General features: G+C 42.8%; 1 protein-coding gene across 1 annotated transcript; it reads left to right on the plus strand.

Annotated features, from left to right (window-relative positions):
* Positions 1-7,054: 7,054 nt before the first annotated feature.
* On the plus strand, positions 7,055-25,563 carry LOC311236539 (cerebellin-4-like). Its single transcript, XM_084324220.1, has 4 exons — positions 7,055-7,427; positions 17,770-17,841; positions 20,632-20,763; positions 23,761-25,563. Exons 1-4 carry the CDS (start codon positions 7,130-7,132, stop codon positions 24,045-24,047), a joined length of 789 nt encoding a protein of 262 aa, XP_084180346.1. The 5' UTR covers positions 7,055-7,129; the 3' UTR covers positions 24,048-25,563.
* The last annotated feature ends 266 nt before the right edge of the window (positions 25,564-25,829 follow it).

Genomic DNA, 25,829 nt, shown 5'->3' on the forward strand with positions numbered 1-25,829 from the left:
GCCACTCACACCGCCATGCACGGCGATATAATGAAGCGCATATGATTGTCACTTATACAGAGACACCTATAGACACATATACAGTATACAGTACACCACTTGGACATCCACTCAACCACATTTTCTCTGGTGTCGTAGGCTGCATTTATACCTTTTTCTCTATGATTTCTCAGCCCTGGGACATTAAAACCCTTTCACTGCGACAATACAGAAGGTTAATCTTTCACTGCCACACAACAAAGGGTTAACCCTTTCACAACCACACTACAGAAGGTTTACCCTTTACCCTTTAAAAAAAAATACAAAAAAAGAAAAAGAGAATTTTTTTTTAATAAAAAATCTAACCCTAACTAACCTTACTGTCATGCACTTGTCCTAATAAACTAACCTACACTGTAGCACTCAACACTTTGATGAACATTGTTACTCAGCTGATAGAGTTGTGCCCTTCCTGATGACTTGTCGTACAGAACTTGTAAGAAGTCGATTTGGATAAAAGCGTCAGCTAAATGACTACCGGTAAATGTAAATGTAAATGTACTATCACACTACAACCGTCTGTAGTGTGATAGTAAAGGGTTAACCTTCTGTAGTGTGGTAGTGAGAGGGTTAACAGATCATGTGCAACGTTGCACTGTGACATTTTAAGTGGTTCGTTTAAGCGGGCTGTGGAATCAGTTAGCACTGTTCTAAAACATTGATAATAATCAGTTAGCAGATTTGGAATGTCATTAAGATAAGATAAGATATGATATTCCTTTATTGATCCCATTGAGGGAATGTGGGCGTCATAGCAGCATGGAGGAGGGGGGTACATGTATGGGCAGGGTAATGGTAAAAGACATAAATACAATTGAGTCATTTAGATCAGGGGTTCCCAAACTTTTCAGGCCGGGACCCAGAAAATAAGGCGTCAGAGAGCCGCGGCCCAATGCACATCGTCAGGCTTTTTTTTCTTCTTTTTTTTTGCCAGGCGACCGATTTTTTAAGCCAAATATCACTTCAATCCTATTAAGTTAGTTCAAGTTAGTTATTCATTTATATGTGCTATTTATGAGAGGGCTAACTTGTTGCAAAATAATAATAATAATAATAATAATAGCCTCATTAAAATACTATTGTTGCTTCGGTTGTTTTCAGCGCTTTATGTGCATAATCTGTTATTTAGTTTGAAATGTTCGTTGAAATAAGTAGATTTTTCGTTTTTGTTTATTTATTAAGTTAATATAAAACCATATAGTCACATTTTAGAATACAATAGAATATAATTTTAGAATACAACTAGAAACACTGTCCTGGCCTGCTTCTAAGTTCAGTGGCCTGACAATTTTTTTTTTTTTTTTTTTTTTTTAATCATCTTGCGGCCCTCCCGTGGCTGCTCGCGCCCACCTTTGGGTCGACCCCGACTTTGGGAACCACTGATTTAGCTGATGCTTTTATTCCAAAGCGACTTACAGATTGTGAACAACATGTCAGCAGGAGGGTCAGTGGTGTTGTTCGTCAAATAATATCGAGCTTGAGTGACACACTCTGAGTGCATAGTAGTAATATAGACATATTAGCAAGATATGTAATAAAATTAGATCTGATAAAAAATAATAAAAAAAAACAGTGTAAACAATATAATATAATTATAGCCATATAATAGACAACTCATCTGCATAGATTATATATTTTGGATTACTGATCGATCGGATCTATAAAATCATGTCACATCACCTATAACTATCACATTTATCAACAATCACATTTATTAATTAACTAGCATAGTAAGGACATCATATTTCAATGACAACACATTTAACTATCACATCTATTAATGATCACATCTATCACACTATTAACGATAACATTATTAACCACAACAACCCCTATTTCTATTTACAGCAAGGGCATCACCGGAGGGGCCTGAGCTCCCTCTAGGGGTCAGGAGGACTTCTGTTCTGAAAATGGCTCAGAAACCCCTTAGTTTAAATATTCTGTACCTAAACAAGCCATATATCCCCCGAATGGCCCAGGTCTCTAGTTTGCGGTTGTACACTTTCATGAGATTATCCTCGATTATCCTTGAGGTAACAATAGGTCATTTTATACTGTCCGGTTAAGTTTCACTTCATTGAAATGCCTATATGGTGACATGGCATTGCAATGAATTAGCGTGAATTGGGTTGTAAAGGGGGGTCCCTTGAGTACCCATGGAACTCATTTTCATTCAGATACCTTGAGGTCAGAGGTCAAGGGACCCCTTTGAAAATGGCCTTACTTTGGAGAATTATTTAGCCCCCTTCCAGACAAGCTAGCATGGCGTGCTTGGTGCCTGTGGACACCTTAGGTCAGTGGTTCCCAAAGTGTGGGGCGTGAAAACAAATTATAAGAATAATATTAATCTAGCCTACCAAAACTGATAAATGCCAATGTCAATATTAACTGACTGTCATGTGTTATTCTTTATACAGAGCACATTCAGAAGCCTAAATACGTTTTGCCACAAAAGGTGGCAAATTATTAGGCTAATTATTATTATTTGAATGAAAAGAAATCTCCTATCCTGTAGGCCTACAACTACATTTTGAATTATACCTAGTTATTTCACAGTGGCACAGGATAATTTGCCAAGCTTTTGTTCATTTTCAAATAAAATATAAAACCAATCGTGTCTCTGTATCTTGTTATGTTAATCTTGTCAAGTTAGTAGTAGCGGAAATGGCACGTTTGTAGCCTAAAATGAATTCTAGCCTACATAGGTGGGGACCAGGTTAGGTGCATGCAGGGGCTCGAACATATTTCCAACTAACCAAGTGGGGCCTGATTGAAAAGGTTTGGTATAACCACTGCGGCATAGCTTGTCTATAGTTTCATATGATGGCACTTCACGCTAGCTTCAGAAAGGAGCCACTCTATTTTGTTTTAGGAAAAACAAGGGGGGCCGTAAGAGTTTTAAGGGGGGCTTGAGCGAGGGTCTGGTGATGCCGCTGCTTTACAGTTTACGATCACACAAGTGGAAATACTTGGAAAACATAATAATATGCAAAACTGTGTGTTTATGTGCATGCGTTTGTGTGTGCCTGTGTATCCATGTACATGACTTTGAGTGTGTCCCTGTGTGCATACTTGTGGGTGTCCGTGTGCCTGTGTGTGAGTGTGTCTGTGTGTGTGTGTGTCTGTGTGTGAGTGCCTGTGTGTGAGTGCCTGTGTGTGCGTATGCCTGTGTGTGTGTGTGTGTGTGTCTGTGTGTGCGTGTGCCTGTGTGTGAGTGCCTGTGTGTGCGTATGCCTGTGTGTGTGTGTGTCTGTGTGTGCGTGTGCCTGTGTGTGAGTGCCTGTGTGTGAGTGCCTGTGTGTGCGTATGCCTGTGTGTGTGTCTGTGTGTGTGTGTGTGTGTGTGTGTGTGTGTGTGTGTGTGTGTGTGTGTGTGTGTGTGTGCGGTTATACAGTATAAATACTAGTCTGTATTTGAGTGAAAAGAGATATTTTACTTCTTCATATCTCTATGTCTTCATGTCTCTCTTGTCCGGTTGTCCTGTGTGTCTCACTCTCTGGACCTGGAACGAAGCACAGCTACAACTTTTAAAAACTCAAACATACACTGTTACATAGATTAGAATAGAATAGAATAGAATAGAATAGAATAGAATAGAATAGAAATCCTTTATTTATCCCGAGGGAAATTTGGCACTACAGATCGGTCTGTAGCTGAGCCCTGATTGGTTCCCTCTGACTGAATGGACCTGATATACGAGAGAAATACTTAGCTTTATTTAAACATGACTGAATTAGTACAAGTGGGGAATCTAACCTGTTTGAGATGAGTCAGGGAAGTACCTACAGTACCTGACACAACATGGACCTGTAAGAAAAGAGGGGGGTGATGAATTGCAGTATCATGTCTGTGAATAATCAGAATGGTTGATCAATTTACTTGAGAAGCATCTCACTCTTGGATCTTCTGTAGCAACACAGCAGGAGCAGGAGGACGATCAGTAGAATAACCAGCCCAACAATCGGTCCCAGTAGAGATAAAGAGCTCTGTGTGGCAGGACTGGACACTAGAAGTGGACGTAAATGGTAAATGGACTGCACTTATGTAGGTTTTTTTTTATTTTTGATTTGATTTTGATTTGAAGTCTTTATTTCGAACATGCAATGAATACAACAAACAATAACAAAAAAGAAAAAACAACTCAATCTGCATGTTCGAAAAGGAGTAGGAAGAAGTATACACTTATTTAATCCTACCCCTTTTCCACTACTCAAATGAGTGTACTATTTTAAACATAAAAAAAGAAAAGAAAGAAAAGAAAAGAAAAAAAAAATATATATATATATATGCAAAACAAAAAACAAAAACTATATATGTATAAAATAAAATAAAATAGAAAACAAAATAAAAATGTAAACCCCCGTAAATATCGAGTCCCTTCCTCATCCCTGTACCTTGTGAACATAATTTCCTTATACATCAGTTTGAATTGTCTCATGTTTGGACATTGCTTTAGCACCACATTTAGACTGTTCCACAGTTTCACTCCACATATTGAGATGCAGTGTTTTCTCATGGTAGTGCGTACGTTTAGCACCTTTAAATTGTGTTCTCCCCTCAGATTATAACCCCCCTCCCTATCAAAGAACAATTTACCCTAACAAAGGATTAGGGTTAGGGTTAGGGTTAGTGTGTGGCAGGACTGGACACTAGAAGTGGACAAGTAGTATAATTAAATGGACTGCACTTATATAGGGTTAGGGTTAGGGTTAGTAGTATATGTGGAAGGACTGGACACTAGACGTGGGTTATGGTTAGGGTTAGTGTGTGGCAGGACTGGACACTAGACGTGGACAAGTAGTATAATTAAATGGACTGCATTTATATAGAGCTTTTATCCAAAGCGCTTTACAACTTATGCCTCACATTCACCCATTCACTCACACATTCACACACTGACTGCAGAAGAGGCAACAGTGTTGGGAAAGTTCACTTTCTACATGAACTAGTTCAGTTCACAGTTCACAATTTTTTTAAATGAACTAGTTCAGTTCATAGTACATAATTCAAAATTTTGAACTAAAGTTCATGGTTTCAAAAATGAACTAATTTATAGTTTATAGTTATTTTTATATTATTTTTAATTAAATTTTTTATAGATTTTTCATGTACAGTTACTTACATTACAAAAACACACATTGGGACATCTATGCCATCATCCACACCATAAGAAAGCAAAAACAAAACAAAAAGAAAAATAAGCAAAAAGGAAAGCAAACCAAGACAGGCACTGTACAGTATTGCACTTGCCTCGAGCCCATTCACATGTAGACATGCATATATTTTTTTTTTTCTATCCTAGTGTAACGGAGGTACCGCAGTATATCCACAGTCACGATGGTACAAGTAGTTCAGTGGCTGTGGATGGTAAGCGGTACTGCAAGTAAACTCACTCCCCAGAGGCATCCAGACCCGGAAGCAAGAAGTGAATTCACTTCTTGGTATAGTGGTCTGTGATGCCGCCCGCGACGCGGGAGATCGGGGTTCAACTCCCACTCAGGGCGATCCCTTAACAGGGGTCGAATCGACTAAACACAACGCAACAAGATCACACCGGCTACACTAGGTCTGTCCATACAATGGGGCATTGGGCCTTTAGAAGGATCCGAGAAATTTCAGCAGGAGAATAGTCTAATAGTGGGGCCCACACCTCCTGAAAGGAACCGTCGTTGCCTCTATGCATTGCACAGAGTCTTTCATGGGGTAGCACACCGAAGATCTCTCTATACCACATTTGTATAGATGGAGGCTTATCCTTAATCCAGTTTGTCATAATGCATTTCCGCAGTGTGCGAACCATACCATGGTCTTCGGGGGAGCTAATTATTTTTCTTTTGGCACGCTGCGCGTGCCTCACAGGGAGGACTTTACTGTGACGCTTGCAATGCTGACATAGGCTATATGTATGAGTAACGTTACAGAACCACACATAGTCCACACCACACAGGTGTCTGCATGCATGATGAAGACGCACATATTGATATACACATGCTCAGATTAACCCCTCTGATCCAACACTAAAATTCACACACAACCGTCCTATTTACACATAAACACACGGATGAACCAATACCGAACAACAAGTCCACGACAAACACATCGAGTCTAACAAACAAAAAAATATACCAGCTTTATTTAATGGCCAGGATAACATCTTAAATGCTTTTTACTTGGGAACATTGAGAGCAATACTTTCCGTGGTACGCAGCACTGGACAGTACCAGAGAGTAACTAGAGGGCGACAGTGGCTCAGCAGGTACAGCGGGCGTCTGGTAATCGGAAGTTTCCCGGTTCGATTCCCGGTTCAACTCCACTCCTACCGGGTGTAACCGGTGTCGTATTGCTCTGCGTTGTGTTTCGATTCGACCCCTGTTAAGGGATCGCCCTGAGTGGGAGTTGAACCCCCGGTCTCCCGTGCCGCGGGCGGCATCACAGACCACTAGACCAAGAGGTGAATTCACTTCTTGGTAATGTGTCTGGATGCCTCTGGGGAGTGAGTTTACTTGCAGTACCGCTTAACGTCCACAGCCACTTCACTACACTGTCCATCGTGACTGTGGATAGACACGTGGTACCTCCGTTACACTGGCAGCGTGTCGAAGTGTCCTTGAGCGAGACACTTAACGCCTAACTGCTCCCGATGAGCAGGTCGGCACCTTGCACGGTCGCCTCCGCCGTCGGTGTGTGAATGTGTGAGTGAATGTGTGAGTGAATGTGAGGCATAAGTTGTAAAGCCATTTGGATAAAAGCTTTAATAAATGCACCATTTACCATTTAGCAGCTTACCCGTCACCTGTGGGCTTGAGTAAGCATCCCTTACCGGCAACCACACTCACTGAACCTTCCCGGCACAGACCTGCCCGGGCACAGACCTGCCCAGGCACGGTCTGACCTGCCCCCGCCGAGGGCACTTCACATCAGCAGCACTGTTTAGTCACTGAGGTTTGGCAGGAGGATCCCCGCTCCTCTGGGAGGAACCAGCCCATAATAAATAACCAGGTCGTAGCAGCACGTCCATTCAGCGGCACTTCATTGTCTGACACCTTCAGGAGGAGGACATTAAGGGAAATAGAGCAAAGTCTGTAAAAAAATGGGATACCAGGTTTTTCTGACATTGACCCTATTGGGTTGCATGATGTCGCTGGAGTCGGCGCGCGGAAAGAGAGGGGGGGGCGTGGCGGTCCCTGCCGCGGAGCCGCGAGCTGCTGCGGTGGAGGAGGCGACGACGAGGCACATGGAGGCTGAACTGAACGGCACCGAGAAACGGCAGAACGGCACCGAAAAACGGCAGAATGACCTGGAGGTTCTGGAAGCGGGACTCACCGCTGCCACGGAGGGGCTGAAGGAGCAGGCGGCCGAAATACACAAACTCAAGGAAGAGAACGAGGGTAAAAATTAAATGACGCAATGCGACACCACGTTGTCATGTTTTCCCAGGCTATCGTCTTACTCGAGGTTATTATGATGTTGTACATTATTGTTGTTCACGATTAATAATGAGCTGACGTTTTTAAGTACAGTTGAAGACGTCTATATGTAGTAGCTCTCTTCGTGACGACACAGACACAGGTACGGTTCTTGTTGTGCCACGCCTTGTTCCCCATCTCACGCTGCGAGAACTATATTTGTAAATGAACACGGTGAAAGAAAATGCATCAGCAAATGACATAATTATGAAACAAATGAAATAGAATGGCGCTTACTGTGTGCGCATGAAACAAAACACATTTCTCATCAAATACGTTGTTGGCCGCTTCTTGAGTCCTTAATAATTGTAACTTTCAAAATTAAATCTTGTGGAGCAGCGTGAGACACCTGCTCACCTGAAGTCAATTAGAGAGAGAGAGAGAGAGAGAGAGAGAGAGAGAGAGAGAGAGAGAGAGAGAGAGAGAGAGAGAGACACCTGCTCACCTGAAGTCCATTAGAGAGAGAGAGAGAGAGAGAGAGAGAGAGAGAGAGAGAGACACCTGCTCACCTGAAGTCAATTAGAGAGAGAGAGAGAGACACCTGCTCACTTGAAGTCCATTAGAGAGAGAGAGACACCTGCTCACCTGAAGTCTATTAGAGAGAGAGAGAGACACCTGCTCACCTGAAGTCCATTAGAGAGAGAGAGAGAGAGAGAGAGAGAGAGAGAGAGAGACACCTGCTCACCTGAAGTCTATTAGAGAGAGAGAGAGACACCTGCTCACCTGAAATCTATTAGAGAGAGAGAGACACCTGCTCACCTGAAGTCTATTAGAGAGAGAGAGACACCTGCTCACCTGAAGTCTATTAGAGAGAGAGAGAGAGAGAGAGACACCTGCTCACCTGAAGTCTATTAGAGAGAGAGAGAGACACCTGCTCACCTGAAGTCTATTAGAGAGAGAGAGACACCTGCTCACCTGAAGTCTATTAGAGAGAGAGAGAGACACCTGCTCACCTGAAGTCTATTAGAGAGAGAGAGAGACACCTGCTCACCTGAAGTCTATTAGAGAGAGAGAGAGACACCTGCTCACCTGAAGTCCATTAGAGAGAGAGAGAGAGAGACACCTGCTCACCTGAAGTCTATTAGAGAGAGAGAGAGAGACACCTGCTCACCTGAAGTCTATTAGAGAGAGAGAGAGACACCTGCTCACCTGAAGTCCATTAGAGAGAGAGAGACACCTGCTCACCTGAAGTCTATTAGAGAGAGAGAGAGACACCTGCTCACCTGAAGTCTATTAGAGAGAGAGAGAGACACCTGCTCACCTGAAGTCTATTAGAGAGAGAGAGAGAGACACCTGCTCACCTGAAGTCTATTAGAGAGAGAGAGAGAGAGAGAGAGAGAGAGAGAGAGACACCTGCTCACCTGAAGTCTATTAGAGAGAGAGAGAGACACCTGCTCACCTGAAATCTATTAGAGAGAGAGAGACACCTGCTCACCTGAAGTCTATTAGAGAGAGAGAGACACCTGCTCACCTGAAGTCTATTAGAGAGAGAGAGAGAGAGAGAGAGACCTGCTCACCTGAAGTCTATTAGAGAGAGAGAGAGACACCTGCTCACCTGAAGTCTATTAGAGAGAGAGAGACACCTGCTCACCTGAAGTCTATTAGAGAGAGAGAGAGACACCTGCTCACCTGAAGTCTATTAGAGAGAGAGAGAGACACCTGCTCACCTGAAGTCTATTAGAGAGAGAGAGAGACACCTGCTTACCTGAAGTCCATTAGAGAGAGAGAGAGAGAGACACCTGCTCACCTGAAGTCTATTAGAGAGAGAGAGAGACACCTGCTCACCTGAAGTCTATTAGAGAGAGAGAGAGACACCTGCTCACCTGAAGTCCATTAGAGAGAGAGAGACACCTGCTCACCTGAAGTCTATTAGAGAGAGAGAGAGACACCTGCTCACCTGAAGTCTATTAGAGAGAGAGAGACACCTGCTCACCTGAAGTCTATTAGAGAGAGAGAGACACCTGCTCACCTGAAGTCTATTAGAGAGAGAGAGAGAGAGAGACACCTGCTCACCTGAAGTCTATTAGAGAGAGAGAGAGACACCTGCTCACCTGAAGTCTATTAGAGAGAGAGAGACACCTGCTCACCTGAAGTCTATTAGAGAGAGAGAGAGACACCTGCTCACCTGAAGTCTATTAGAGAGAGAGAGAGACACCTGCTCACCTGAAGTCTATTAGAGAGAGAGAGAGACACCTGCTCACCTGAAGTCCATTAGAGAGAGAGAGAGAGAGACACCTGCTCACCTGAAGTCTATTAGAGAGAGAGAGAGACACCTGCTCACCTGAAGTCTATTAGAGAGAGAGAGAGACACCTGCTCACCTGAAGTCCATTAGAGAGAGAGAGACACCTGCTCACCTGAAGTCTATTAGAGAGAGAGAGAGAGACACCTGCTCACCTGAAGTCTATTAGAGAGAGAGAGAGACACCTGCTCACCTGAAGTCTATTAGAGAGAGAGAGAGAGACACCTGCTCACCTGAAGTCTATTAGAGAGAGAGAGAGAGAGAGAGAGAGAGAGAGAGAGAGAGAGAGAGAGAGAGACCTGCTCACCTGAAGTCCATTAGAGAGAGAGAGAGAGAGAGACACCTGCTCACCTGAAGTCAATTAGAGAGAGAGAGAGAGACACCTGCTCACTTGAAGTCCATTAGAGAGAGAGAGACACCTGCTCACCTGAAGTCTATTAGAGAGAGAGAGAGACACCTGCTCACCTGAAGTCCATTAGAGAGAGAGAGAGAGAGAGAGAGAGACACCTGCTCACCTGAAGTCTATTAGAGAGAGAGAGAGACACCTGCTCACCTGAAATCTATTAGAGAGAGAGAGACACCTGCTCACCTGAAGTCTATTAGAGAGAGAGAGACACCTGCTCACCTGAAGTCTATTAGAGAGAGAGAGAGAGAGAGAGAGAGAGAGAGAGACACCTGCTCACCTGAAGTCTATTAGAGAGAGAGAGAGACACCTGCTCACCTGAAGTCTATTAGAGAGAGAGAGACACCTGCTCACCTGAAGTCTATTAGAGAGAGAGAGAGACACCTGCTCACCTGGGCCCTCATGCATCAACGTGGACTTTGAACTTGACCTACTTCCACACGTAAGCACGGAATGTAGAACTAGCGTACGCACAGGGAAGTCGGCATTCATCACACGTGCGTACGCAGGCTCTATGGTCCTCCGTGTTGATGAATACCACTTTGTTCTACCGTCAATGCTCGTGCATGATTATCCATATATGGTCATGAAAATGAGGAAACACCCCCCATGGGATGTGAAATAATGGACCGACCCGAGCGGGACTCCGAGAAACTCCACGGAGAATTCACTGCTGTCGAACCAAGAAGACACTATCGCGTATTATGATTTATGGGATAAATAAAAGGCGGACTTGTAAACGGTGATGTCAGATATCAACGGCTCCCTAAAACCATTGCTGCAATTCTGCCTGGACAGCTCAAAATACTAATAAAGACCGTTCGTTGACCACTGTTTGGCGCTGGTTGTGTGTCATTATAACCGTGCTGTATGAATGCCTTTATTAGTTGTGTTCGATTGGCTATATGATTTTTAGAGGCATCTATTTTGTTGTCGGCTAATAAAGACCGCGCTGGAATATGACTGCCTTTTCCCGTGTTGTTTGATTAATACCCACGGATTAAAGTTCTCCTCAATTCTATTCCAAATCGCGATGGATCTCCCGTCAATTTTCTACCTGCTGCATATGATTTCTAGAGGCATACTACAATCTATTTTGATGTCAGTATTGGGTAGCCTATATAAACAATATAATACGAGAGCATAGAACAATGAATCTCACTGCATGTATGATGTATCCTGCCTTTCAATACATGAACTTGAATCCCATCATATAGTCTGTCCACTATCTGCATGGTGTCATTGCAATGCGTTTTCTATTCTTTCTTGTACAGTAAAAAGGGGGAAGAACACTATATTCATATGACTTATTCTGCTTACAGCTTCGAAATTCCACTTGTTTCGTTTAACGTAAAGCCTTTTAAATATAATCAAAACGTTCCCGTGTTTCGGCGGTCTGTGCGCAAAATAATAACGAGTTGAGCTTTATGATTTATGATGAATTGAAAATGGGGGACCCTGATGTAAACAAGACAAAAGTTGGTCTGCATCCCCAATTAACAATTGTATGTACTGAGCTGTACTGTACTGTACCCATTCTGCAATCTGTTAATAAACTTTTCAATCAATCAATCAATCAAGCTACGCGGAGCGCAGTCAGTCAGTAGCCTACACCCCGTATATTCCGATAACGCTATATAAACCATGAATGAATGAATGAATGAAAACTTTATTAACAGATTGCAGAATGGGTACAGTACAGTACAGCTCAATACATACAATTGTTAAGGGGATGCAGACCAGAGAAAGACTTTCGTCTTGTTTACATCAGGGTCCCCCATTTTCAATTCATCGTAACATATATGACATGCTGCATTCATTCTGAGAGAAAGATCTATTATTCCAAATGCTATTTATAGGGTTTTGACCATAATTACACTACTGTTGCTATCTTACAATTAAGCATTACATCACACGCAGGAGTGGTTTGTGACCAATAAACCATGCCTAGGGGTGGTTGTTAGGCCCGAGGCGCAGCCGAGGGTCGTTAGACCCCCCTAGGCATGGTTTATTGGTCACAAATCACGACTGCACGTGGTGTAAAGCTTTTATACAACTGCCAGATTCATCCAACCTTATTTCTATACAATAAACACACATTAATCGAAGATTTATTGAAAAAACCATCCGCCAGAAAAAGTAGTTCCCACAACTCCATGTGGAAGCAGCTTGAAGTGCATCCAACCAAACTAACACATCCAACTGTGTATTATTGGAATGATTGAGAGAAGTTGCCTCATGTGGAAGCAGCTTGAAGTGCATCCAACCAACTAACACATCCAACTGTGTATTATTGGAATGATTGATTGAAAATTGTATTACCAGATGCAGAATATAAAGTAGGTAAAACAAATTAAAACGTTTTCTTTGCCCTATAGGAAAAAAACGTTTTCTTCGCCCTATTTTTTTATTTATTTCTTTTAGCCTAAACTTAACCAGTTGGAAACCAGGGGTACAGTAATAAAATTAGCAATCAACCAATCAATCAATTCAATAGACCATGCTCACTTAAAACAGCGCTGCTTCTCTCTCAGTCTGACTCCCCCGCTGTTGCAGACAGGAGTGTGTGTGTGTGTGTGTGCGTGTGTGTGTGTGTGTGTGTGTGTGTGTCACAGTGTGTGTGTGCGTGTGTGTGTGTATGTGTGTGTGTGTGTGTGTGTGTGTGTGTGTGTGTGTATGTGTGTGTGTGTGTTTGTGGGTACGCCAGCGTCGGACAGTGTGTGAGAGAGAACGCTGCAGTCTGTAGAAAGTAGGAAGGAAGAAATTTAAATCAATCAATTAATCTATCAATCAATCCGCGATTTTTCTTTTGTTCTAGATTGAGTCAAGACCCATCAATTACATCATCCAACATTGTTTAAAATACTAACACATTCCCCTTGACAGAATCGCTTCATATTTAGTCGTTATGGTGCTTTCAACATAACCATTTGTTGTCCGCGATCCTGTTTTCTCCCGGAGTGAGCCGGGGAGTGATATGTGATTCGGTTGTGGGCGGGTCCTGAGCCCAGGACCGTGGATTGTTGCCAATAAAGACGTGTGAATGGCCAATCAGAATCGAGAAATTTGCATGCCGTTGTATAATGAACTATAATGAACTACGGTTCATACAGAACATCCAGTGTTATTATGCACAGAAGCTCATTTCCTTGTTGTAATAATATATTCTACCACTGGGAGCTAGGTACGCCAGGTCTGAAATGTGCGTAGATGTACGCACGAAGTCAAGTTCAAATCGAAATTGATGAATCCCACTCTTTGCTTAGAAATGATCGTACGCACGGGTTACGCACAGATCTGTGCGTAGAACACGTTGATGCATGAGGGCCCTGAAGTCTATTAGAGAGAGAGAGAGACACCTGCTCACCTGAAGTCTATTAGAGAGAGAGAGAGACACCTGCTCACCTGAAGTCCATTAGAGAGAGAGAGAGAGAGACACCTGCTCACCTGAAGTCTATTAGAGAGAGAGAGAGACACCTGCTCACCTGAAGTCTATTAGAGAGAGAGAGAGACACCTGCTCACCTGAAGTCCATTAGAGAGAGAGAGAGACACCTGCTCACCTGAAGTCTATTAGAGAGAGAGACACCTGCTCACCTGAAGTCTATTAGAGAGAGAGAGAGAGACACCTGCTCACCTGAAGTCTATTAGAGAGAGAGAGAGACACCTGCTCACCTGAAGTCCATTAGAGAGAGAGAGAGACACCTGCTCACCTGAAGTCCATTAGAGAGAGAGAGACACCTGCTCACCTGAAGTCTATTAGAGAGAGAGAGAGAGAGACACCTGCTCACCTGAAGTCTATTAGAGAGAGAGAGACACCTGCTCACCTGAAGTCTATTAGAGAGAGAGAGAGAGACACCTGCTCACCTGAAGTCTATTAGAGAGAGAGAGAGAGAGAGAGAGACCTGCTCACCTGAAGTCTATTAGAGAGAGAGAGAGACACCTGCTCACCTGAAGTCTATTAGAGAGAGAGAGACACACCTGCTCACCTGAAGTCTATTAGAGAGAGAGAGAAAGACACCTGCTCACCTGAAGTCTATTAGAGAGAGAGAGAAAGACACCTGCTCACCTGAAGTCCATTAGAGAGAGAGAGACACCTGCTCACCTGAAGTCTATTAGAGAGAGAGAGAGACACCTGCTCACCTGAAGTCTATTAGAGAGAGAGAGAGAGAAACACCTGCTCACCTGAAGTCTATTAGAGAGAGAGACACCTGCTCACCTGAAGTCCATTAGAGAGAGAGAGAGAGACACCTGCTCACGTGAAGTCCATTAGAGAGAGAGAGAGACACCTGCTCACCTGAAGTCCATTAGAGAGAGAGAGAGACACCTGCTCACCTGAAGTCTATTAGAGAGAGAGAGAGACACCTGCTCACCTGAAGTCTATTAGAGAGAGAGAGAGAGAGACACCTGCTCACCTGAAGTCTATTAGAGAGAGAGAGAGACACCTGCTCACCTGAAGTCCATTAGAGAGAGAGACTTAACCCCTGACTGTGGTGGGATTTTGTGCCTTATTGCTTTAAATTTCTTAACAAGAGGCCAAAAAGTGGCCATTTTTGTTTTTGTTTTTGAGGACTGCATACTTTTTTTGCAAAGCTTAGCTTTATACTTTATACTTATAGCACATGCATGTGCCTGGTCTCTTTTGCAAGGTAACATTCTGAAGTTACTAAGGCAAAAAAGGGAAATCACTTCTAGTGCTAATGAAATAGAGTAACATAAGTTTGAACTTGAACTTGAACTTGGACTTGTACTCGCTTTTCTCTTTAGTGGTTGCCAGATTCCTGTTTTTAAGTTCCAGCATAGAGTTATGAGCTGGAAAACACTGCGGTTCCATAGCCTGAAGTATTGTGTAGTACAGGTCCACATTTGATAAAAATCCATTAAAAAATGTGTGCTTGAGAAAGGTTTTAGTAAACCGTCAAATCATTTTCGCTCATCAACTTTCACCTACTTCCCCCACTCGCACCCACCCACGTGGGGTATCGTTGGAAGTGGACGCTCGTTGGCTACAATGCTGACCAATAATTTTCGCCATCAGCGCTGATTGGTCAGTTCTAAAGCGTATACAGTCAGACATGGTCATTTGACGTGCGGCCTGTAAAAAGATACTCGCCTGACATATCGTCATGTAACTCGAGAACCAAGGCACGCAATTGGTCGAGTGAGGTGGTGTTCGAAAGGCGGCAAATTCAACTTTTGAGCGGTGTATTACATGAGCGACGAAAAGTGCAAAAGAGTGCTTGCAACGTGCATGGCGGCCCGTATATTGATTAATGAATTTACTGTACATCAAATCACCTTTTTATATTTTAGCATTACATACAAGTATTTATGCATCACATTATTTATCTATTTATTACTTTGTAAATAAAATTAAGAAACCAATCAAGAATCAATAAAGTCAGTGGCCGGATTGTATACCTCTCCCATCCGATGAAAACACACTTCATCTGAAATGAAAAAAAAGAAAAAAGAAAAGATACGAACCGTCGTACTGTGAGGTTTTGTCCGCTGCTCACCTACTCTCTCTGTTCCTTTAAGCCTACTGTTAAGGAATTCCCTTCTCACTCACTCTCACTAGCCCCCACCCTCTTGTTCGTTACTCTCGTTTGCTCTCAGCAGCCACACCCTTGTACTACCTGTCATTATGTGTTTGATTGGTCTGGTGCCGAACTCACACTTTTAGTTCGATTATCAATTACCTCTCGCACCTGTGGTGCATTCTAATTAGTTCCCCTGTGGCCTTTAAGTACCTGGCTCTTCCCCTCTGTTCCTCGTGGGGTCGTGTTGTAACATGCCGTAACATGCCGTATCATTCCGTATCAGATTCTCAATCACCAAGACTCCTTCGGGAGGTCCTCTGTCTGTCTCTGCTGTTTTCATCTCCGGCGTAAGATGTGCTCCAGCCTTCGCCTCCTGTCGCCGTTGCCTGAGGGAGATACTGGACTGTGCTCCCTAGACTTCCACGGGAGGTATCCCAGTGATCCACTTCAGACCTCCGCGCAGCAGTCGTCCTGACACACATCCAGACCTCCGCGCTGCAGACGCCCAGACATCATCCAGACCTCCGAGCCTGGCGCGCTCTTCCACGCAGACGCACTCCAGATGCGTCTCTCCGTACCGGCGCGTACTCAAAGCAAGACGCGCACCATCCAGACCTCCGAGCCTGGCGCGCTCTTCCACGCAGACGCACTCCAGATGCGTCTCTCCGTTCCGGCGCGCACTCCAAGCAGTCGCGCACCACTCTGACCTCCGCTCGGACAACCGGTTCCCCGGTGGCGACGCTCTCGCCCCGTTCCTGTTTCCAGCACTCATTACGCACTACGTCTGGGTGAGTTTTTTACTGACTGTCTTGATCAAATTCCGTTTTCGTGTGTTTCTTTAACACTGAAGATTACCACCTTTTTTATCAGACAGTCACTCACCCAGCGATCGCCTTTTTGTTGTTCTCACTGGGATAATATTTTGGGACTTTACATCTCCCACTGTGTGTTGTTCACACCGAAGATATTATTCACATTGGATTGTTTTTTGGACTTCACTCTCAGTGTCTATTTTTGCACCGAAGAGATTCACTTGGGATTGGGTTTTGGAACAGTGCTCACTGTGTGTATTTACACGAAGATGTTCACTTGGGATTGTGTTTTGGAACTTTGCTCACTGTGTGTATTTACACGAAGATTAGTCCACTTGGATAACTTTTGTATTTGGGTACAAGTCACCTCTCCTGTTCTCCTGCTCGTTCTACCTGCACCCTTGTTGACTCGCTCCCTCTCTCTCTCTCTCGGTCCCGCAACACCTCGGAGATTCTGCCGAGAGAAGTCTGCAGAGCGGCTCAGACGTCAGCATCTGCTACCCCCTACTACCACCACGGGAGAAGCTGCAGAGCAGCAGAACATTTTCCCCCTTGCTTGTGTACCTGTCTTGTTAGACTTTCCTATTCTGTGCTCATTATTGCTTTTTCCAAGGCCTTACCCTGTTTTTCCCTAGTCCTCCCAGTCCTCCCTGTCCCCAGCCCGCCTCCGCGGGCCTCTGTCCCCTTCTCCCCTCTCTAGTCCTCCTAGTCCTTCCCGTCCGGTCCTCCTAGTTCCTCCCTGTTCCTGCCCCTTCCTTAGCCCCGGCCTGTTCCCTTAGCCTTCCCCTTAGCCAGCTCGCCTCTTAAAGGCACTGTGCCTTTTCCCAGTCATGTTATCCTTATTTTGTGTTCTCCCTTAAAGGGACAGTGCTGGTTTTTCCTTCTGTTCAATAAATGCCCGTTTCTTGGCTTACCCTCATACCTGTCTTGTGTTGTGCGATTGGGGTCGGTTACAAACCATAACACGTACTGTCTTTTACTATCATGCACTTTGCTACTAAGTAATCTTCCCGGTCTATACTACTACCTACTATGCTAATATGTCTTTACTACTATGCACTCAAGACTGTAGCACTCAAGTTGAATACTGTTTGACGAACAATGTTACTGACCCTTAGCTGAGTTGTACCTTTCCTGCTGACTTGTTGTACACAACTTGTAAGTCACTTTGGATAAAAGCGTCAGCTAAATGACTAAATGTAAATATAAATTAATTATAATGAATATGCAACAGTACTTACACTATATATCAACTTGCATTTGTACAGAGATGCGGGTGAGACTCAATACCACAGAGGACGAGATCGAGAAGCTGAAACAGAGAGTTGGCTGCGATAAAGGTGAGAGTTTACATTATAGTTATAGTATGGTATCATTGACTTGAAAAACTGTGTAATCTCAAATACTGTGTGAAATTGACGACAGCTGAAACATCAGATAACAGGTTGGGACAGCAGAAACAGGACATGTCATAAAACGCCAACCAACCTCCACTAGCCAACTGCTAATCTGTGTGAAACAACACCACATTCCGGGATCTGAGAAGATCAGTTGGTTGAGAGGAGTAGAATCACCAAAAGTGATTCTCTCTTCAAAATATTATGTATATGGTGTAGACAACAGGATATTAATGTGTAGAACTGTTCATCATGTATATCACACAATACAAATAGGAACATGTCATTCACATTTCACCAATTAAGGTAAAAGGTCCAACAATCTGGTAGCACATTTGTGCTTGATATCAAACTGAAGGTAATTACATACACAGGATGAAATATTACATTAGAAATTATGAAGTAGAAAGTGTTATCATTGGAGTCAACTGTCAACACAAGAAATGTCAAAATGTCTGGTTCAATCCTCACTTGGGGGGAGAAGCCTCTATGCCAAACTCAGCAAGAAACCACAGAAGGAGCCAACCCCCCTGGGCGGCAGGAACAACACGCCCATATATGGAGAGGTCTCTGGGGAGACAGACCCAGGAGGAAAAGTACAAACCTCTTGTTTTAGTATCAAGACTCTGATTGGCTAAAAGCAGTCTAAACCTGTGATGTCATGTTCAAGTATAAAAGAGAGAACACAGTGTTAAATCAGGTAGGCCAGACACCCGAGGTCTGCGCCTCTGACCGCTGCCATCTGAGAGTATACTTTGCAATGTACGTGAGTAACCATGATAATCACTGTTTTGGTGTTGTTTAGTTTAAATATAAGGTCCCTATCTTAGACCAGGTTAACCATGTGATTGCATAGTATATTCCTTTTCATTGACAAACATGTGAATGTGTGGGTACAGACTTGTTTGATGTGTAAAGCCAATATGATGGGCTCCAGGAATGTGAAAGCATCAATAACCATTTATTCATCATGCTTGGTGAAATGAAATAATCCCTTTATGTCATAATCTGCTCTTTCCACATTTGGGCCTCTGGCAATAAATATGAGTTTGAATTCTAGAGCGGTTGTCCTGACTACAAGCGTTATTCCCCTCTGGGAAACCATTCTATCGTTATATCCTTCTTCTATCCATTTAGCAACCTGTGTACACTGTGATTAACCTAGTATATGTACATAGAATATACGACAATAGCATTTTAATTCCAATGTTAATTGATGTGTACAGTATTAGATCTAGTAAGATCATGAAAACCCACCACAGTCAGCCTAAATATGCCCAAGTCTCTGTCATCGACTAAAAACACTTTTTCAATCAATATCTGAAATGAATATAAAAATGTATAAATAAATACAAATACTAACCATCGTACTATCTTTTACTATCATGCACTTTGCTACTAAGTTTCTCTCTTCTTCTTCTAAGGTTTCTCTCCTCCGCATTGCCTGTGGTGCTTTTTTCCTATTGTTATTGCGAGTTTTTCCTTACCTTCGCTGGGGTATGTCTGGGAGTGTTGCATTTATTTATTTTACATTTATTTTGGATTTCATAGTGGGTTTTTTGTTCTTGATTTATTGTGATGTTTCTTCTTGACTTGTTTAATGGGGACATTAACTTGTGATTTTGGGGTTTACAAATACATTTGATTTGATTTGAGTAAGTAATCCACCTTGCCTATATTACTCCTTACTATGCTAATAAGTCTATACTACTATGAACTCGACTCAAGACTGTAGCACTCAAGTTCAACACTGTTTGACAAACAATGTTACTGACCCTTAGCTGCCAGAGTTGTACCCTTTCTGCTGCCTTGTTGTACAGAACTTTGTACAAATCGCCTTGGATAAAAGCGTTCAGCTAAAAGACAAAATGTAAATGTAAACGTGTGTAATAATAATAATAATAATAATAATAATAATTCATTTTATTTATATAGCACTTTTCAAGAACCCAAAGACGGTGACAATAAGCAAAACAAAGAACAGAAAAACATAGAACCGCAGGGAACAAGCAACAGTATGAATACACAAGACATAAAACCACGAGTAACAAGCAACAAATACAAAAGCCAGTAGGGGAACAATCAGGGAAGTAAGGGAACCGAGGGGAGGGAGGGAGGGGGGAGGTGGGGGCGGTGGGGGGTGGGAGGGACAGGAGACGGAGAGCAAGTAGGGAAGGGGTAAGGAAGGTGGTAGGTTGCCTGTGTGGGGAGATACATCCTACTGGGGCCCGTCACCTTGAATCATAAACCTGTGGACCATTAGAGGACCCTCCTGGTCCCATCCTGGTCCCATCCCGGTCCCATCCTGGTCCCATCCTGGCCCAGGGCCGGGATCACATACAATTACTTCCTAGGTTTGTATGGGGGGGGATTCTGAGGGGGGGGGTTCTGAGACAAAAGGTTTGATCGATTGCCTGAAAAAGTGTTATTTTGTGTGTGAATTGCCAACAGATTGCAGGTGAAATATTAACAATAGAAAAGTTCTCACCTGCTGGTGGAGGATTGGAACCATTCCATTTTATTATGGCAAAATTACAGTGATTTTAAATCATTGTTATTCGAATGGATATAAGTTGTTCTCCCTATGGTAAAGATGTGGGAACAAGTGAAAATAGCAAGGTTGATCTTAAAAAAAATGCATTCAGAAAATGCGGAGAGTGATTATAAACGAAGTGATTCACCGTTCATTCATTCCATTTGCAGTGTTTTCAACATCTGCTTGTGTGTTTCCAGCTGGTCCCCAGATTGCGTTCTCTGCCTCCCTGGTGGCGTCCGGTGAGCTCTACAGGGGCCCGCAGGCCGACAGGACCCTGGTCTTCAGACGAGTCTTCTCAAACGTCGGCAACGCATATGACCAAAGCACAGGTAGAGAGCAATGTGTGCATGTGAAGGGGGGAAGGGCAGTGTTGTAGTCGAGTCACTAAATCTAGAGTCCGAGTCACGTCTCGGCAACGGAGTCGAGTCCAAGTCCGAGTCACCAAAGAAGAGCCAGAGTCGAGTCCCCATTACCCTAGTCCGAGTCCGAGTCGTCGAGATTGAGTCCACTCCGGCAGTCAAAGAGCTGACGTACAAATACAAAAAGGTCTACATTAAACATAAATGACACAGCGGTCACCATTTCAAAAGGGAGTTTATTTACTTTGTGACACAATACTAGCCAAACAAATGCACTAGCCATCAATATCTTATGTCAAATGATTAGGGCCAAATATAAAAAAAATATAAAAAATAAATAACTGTATTTATCAATTAACAAGTCAGAGTCCTCATCTGCACCTTCTGAGTCCGAATGCGGTCAATGCTCGAGTCCAAGTCCAAGTCTGAGTCATCAGTGCTCAAGTCCAAGTCAAGTCACGAGTCCTTGAGTTCTACAACACTGTGACAGGAGTCACACCTTCATGTTACACTTCCTGTTTACACTCATTCTGTCGCAGGTTTTCCTCGATTTTATTAAATTTATTTGGACTCTTTTAACTCATTGGCTAATCTTCCAAGAGGCCATTTAAAAACATTTTAAAAACATTTAAATATACAATAGTTCATACATAATACGTTCATATTCATACATAATTTTGACACACATATATCACCAGTGTTGTGCTATAGTTAATGAAAAATAGTAACTAGTTACCATTACTAGTTACTTCATTTCAAAAGTAACTCGGTTAGTAACTCAGTTACTTACACCAAAAAGTAATGTGTTACTGTGAAAGTTACTTTTTAGTTACTTAAAAAAATTAAAAGATCAATTGCTCCCATGAATGCCCTTACAGATTCTTACAGTCAAAATCTGTTGATCAACTTGACAGTTTCCATTAATTTGCATTCACAATTCACATCACTGAACTCTGCTAAGCAATGTGGTCTATATACAAACACAAATCTGACACAAACACAAAGATATGTTGTCCCGACGTAATAATAACATCACTGAACTCACCAAATGTCTGCGGTGGTCGAGATGTATAGTCCAGCCCCTCAAACCTTTTCTTTAGCTCATTTCCATTTTTGTATATTCTCTCTCCAAGTAGTTGGGAAAAGTTTTCCGTCCCATTTGCTGTGTGCCACCTGGACGCGTGTATGCTTTTACCAACCCAGTTGTGTTTCCGGGTGCGAGTTTTGCGCTCTGATTGGCCAGGTCATGTGACATGTGCGCCAATCGTGGGACAGCAAGTTATGCGCCTATTTACGGGTCTAACAGCCTGCAAACTACCTGGCGTTCTATCGCCATGCTCTAAGACAAACTCTAACCTTAACCAACTTCGAAAGAGCGCCTAAGCTTAACCAGTGTAGACACTTGCGGTCCCACGATTGGGCGTACATGTCACATGACCAGAAATGACCTGGCCAATCAGAGACGCGGAAACACAACTGGTAAAAGCATTCACGCCACCTGGACATGGTATCATACTAACTAGATGCCTGAAAGCGGGTGGCGAGTGACTTCGGATGAGTCCGGCTCGTTAACGTGAGACTAGCTTGTTGTTTCTCCAGGTGATTCAACAGATTTGAAATGCTGTTTTGGGCAGTAGATAGGATCCTTATAGACACAATTTAAATTTAACTAAGACGTTCTTTTCTTTGTGCTCGACAAAAGAAAAATTGTGAGAATATCTCCATGTGCAAAAACTCGACTTAGTGGGCGCCCATGACAGTCTTCTAGACTAGAGTCAAGTCAACACAAACACGCCCACATCTCTGCATGTGAAACAGGAGTCAGGAGGACACTCGCTACCAATCTACATAAAAATAATGCAGTAACGCAGTAACGAACCATTTAGTAACGGTAACTGAGTTACTGAATTTAAAAAGTGCGTGATGCGCTAAAGTACTAGTTACTGCCAAAAGTAACGGCGTTACTGTAACGCGTCTCTTGTTCATGTGTTGACTTGATGTTTATCACATACTAAAAACTGTTAGGTCTATAATAGGACTATCTATATTAATTCATATATTAATTAGCATAGTTATCTCCTCTTAAGTCCGTGGGGTCCGGTACCGGACCCACAAGGTGGACATCACACCATAAATCCATCTCTACAAAATGTATGAATTAATGTTGCGTTTTTTTTCCAAATGTAGCCAAGAGTAAAGACCCTAACCCTGTCAAAACAGCAGTCAAAGTGTATATTTTCAGCACTACGTTTGTTTACCAATGGTTTAAAGTGTTATTAGTGAAATATGAGTTATAGAAATCTAGTCGGAAAAAGACGAGAATTGCCGCTATAGGAAATTACACATACATTTTGTTTGTAGTCCTATGAGGAGAGGAGACCCAGGACTTTCGATGGGCTTTCAAATGTCAAAAAACTACACTTCCTAGCTCATGCCAGCCCCTGTCAATCATCTGACTTGTGGATAGGGATGTCCGATATTATCGACCGATATCGGCATTAAAAAATAAAATATCGGTATCGGTTTTCAAAAAAAAAATTATTTAATTTTTTTTACATTTCTATAACCTTTATTTACCCAGGCAAGCAAGTAAGAACAAATTCAGATTTTATTTATTGTCAAAAGTATGCATAATGTTGTGTTAATTCCACAACAAGAGATATGTAATGTTAATTACCTGAAATTATTCCATTTTTTGGGGGGGGGAAACCCTGCATATATCGGTATCGGAAATTAAGAGTTGGACAATATCGGTATATCGGTATCGGTAAAAAAGCCAATATCGAGCATCCCTACTTCTGGATTGACTTTTTTATTTCTCTTATTTTTCGGGATTATCTCCCACACAAACGTGAACGTTATTGCCATAAAACAGAACGCAGTTAGTTTCTCTACCTTTCTGTGAACGTCTAGCAAAAAAACTGTGTTATTACAATCTGATGAAAAAATGGCAAATTCCGGTCGCAGGTATCTTCGCGGCGCCGGTGAAGGGGCTGTACTACTTCACCTTCAGCACCTTCGGCTACAGCACTACTCACCTGACGGGGGCGATTCTGATGAAGAACGGAGTCCGCCAGGTCTCCACCTACGACGACCGTTCGGCGGATACCACCGACAGCGGAAGCAACGGCGTCGCCCTGCCGCTGGACGTCGCCGATCGTGTGTCCGTGGAGCTGTGGGACGGTTCTCAAGTGTTCGATAACCTGAACGGACACACCACCTTCAGCGGCTTCCTGCTGTTCCCCGTCGTGTAGTGACTGAGAGATGCCGTGATAGACCACTGCACTTCCGCGTTACATTGAGCTCATGGGAGAGAGAGAGCGGGGGAGAGAAGATGAATGAATGTGGATGACTGAATGAATGAATGAATGAATTATTTTATTTCGAATGTTTACAAATAAATAAACAAACAAATAATTTTTCGAACATTTTCACAAATAAACAAACGAAAAGGATAGGTTTGAAGCCGAAGGCTTATAGAGCAACCTACCCCTAATTCAAAAAACAAATTAAAAAAAGTTAGTTTTCAAAATATAACAAAAGAAAAATCAACAATCAAAAATCAACAAAAAACGATCCAGAAAAGAACAAAAAAAGTGAAAGTTTGCAAGATAAAACAAACAAACAAACAAACAAACAAAAAATCAACTATCAAAAAAAAAAAAAATCCTGAAAAGAACATAACATAAGCCATAGGAAAAATCTAAATTTCATCTGCAATACCAGAGTTTCATGGTAGAAAAAAAAGAAAAGAAAAAAAGATTGATGAGAGCCTTGACATTAGCTACGGCTGTGGGGGCGCTGGAGACATGATCCAATAGACTTTTATATACGCCTGAGTCTCCTGAATACGGAGAGACCGGTCCCAATTCAAGGCTCTCATCCACATTCATTCATTTTCTCCCCCCCCCCCCCCGCTCTCTCTCCCCCATGATTTCAGAATACCGGAAGTGTTGTGGTGGGTGGTCTATGTTGTTCTTCCGCTGGAGAAACGGGAAGTAATACAACGACACGGTCATTGTGAGAATGAGTACCCGGAGCCAATAGCCTTAAAGGAACACTCCAACATTTTGGGAAATTAGCTTATTTTGTTGCCATCTACCCTGGAGTTAGACAAGAAGATACATACCTTTTTTCTTCTCTGTGCAATGCAGTAGGAGTAGGAAGACGTTGGGAACTAGGCTAATGGAGGAACCTACTTCCAGTGACTGACGCTAAGCTAGGCTAACGGTGCGCGTCTTCCACTCTTCCTACTCCTACTGCACGCACAGAGAAGAAAAGGGTATGTATCTTCTTGTCTAACTCCAGGGTAGATGGCAAATTTCCCAAAATGTTGGAGTGTTCCTTTAACTAGCTTAACTGAGCTGAAACGGAAGTGACTTTATTATAGTACTACTGTGCATTATGAAATATGTCACGTTTTGCATTACATTTGACACGATTAAACAGTTTGTGTATTGCATTGTATCTTTGCTCTTCAAATATGTACAAAATCATATGTCATACCAAAATAAACAACGTATCATGAAAATAAACATTATGCCTATATATATTTTTTTTTGTTTTATTATCAATATATTGTGGATCGGGAACATGGAGAGACTACGTCAAGCCTGTTGCTACAAATCTGTGTGTGACCTTTGACCTATGGTTTAATGGTCATGTCAAGAAGGTTGTCCAGCCTCGTTTCCTCCAACTGAAGAGCGTTTCCTGACATTTTTTTTTTTTTTTTTTTTTTTATATTTTTCATCCTCCTTTTTCCTCCGATTTTCTCCCATCCCAATGTTAGTCGTTATGCCAATTCCCAATCCCCTTCCTGGTCGCTGCGCACTTACCCCCCACAATCGGTCTGGGAGAGTGGAGGCTATCACGTGCTTCCTCCGACACACGTCCAGCCAATCAACCGCTTCTTTTCACCTGGCAGCGCGGACTCTCACTGAGAGCGTGTAACGTGTGGAAGGATCACACTACCCCCCTTAGATCCTATCCGCGCTGAGCAGGCGCCCATGACCGAACTGTAGGAGTCGCTGTTTACA

The sequence above is a fragment of the Notolepis coatsorum genome, assembly GCF_963971535.1.
Source record: "Notolepis coatsorum genome assembly, chromosome: 11".
NCBI classification, from domain to species: Eukaryota; Metazoa; Chordata; class Actinopteri; order Aulopiformes; family Paralepididae; genus Notolepis; species Notolepis coatsorum.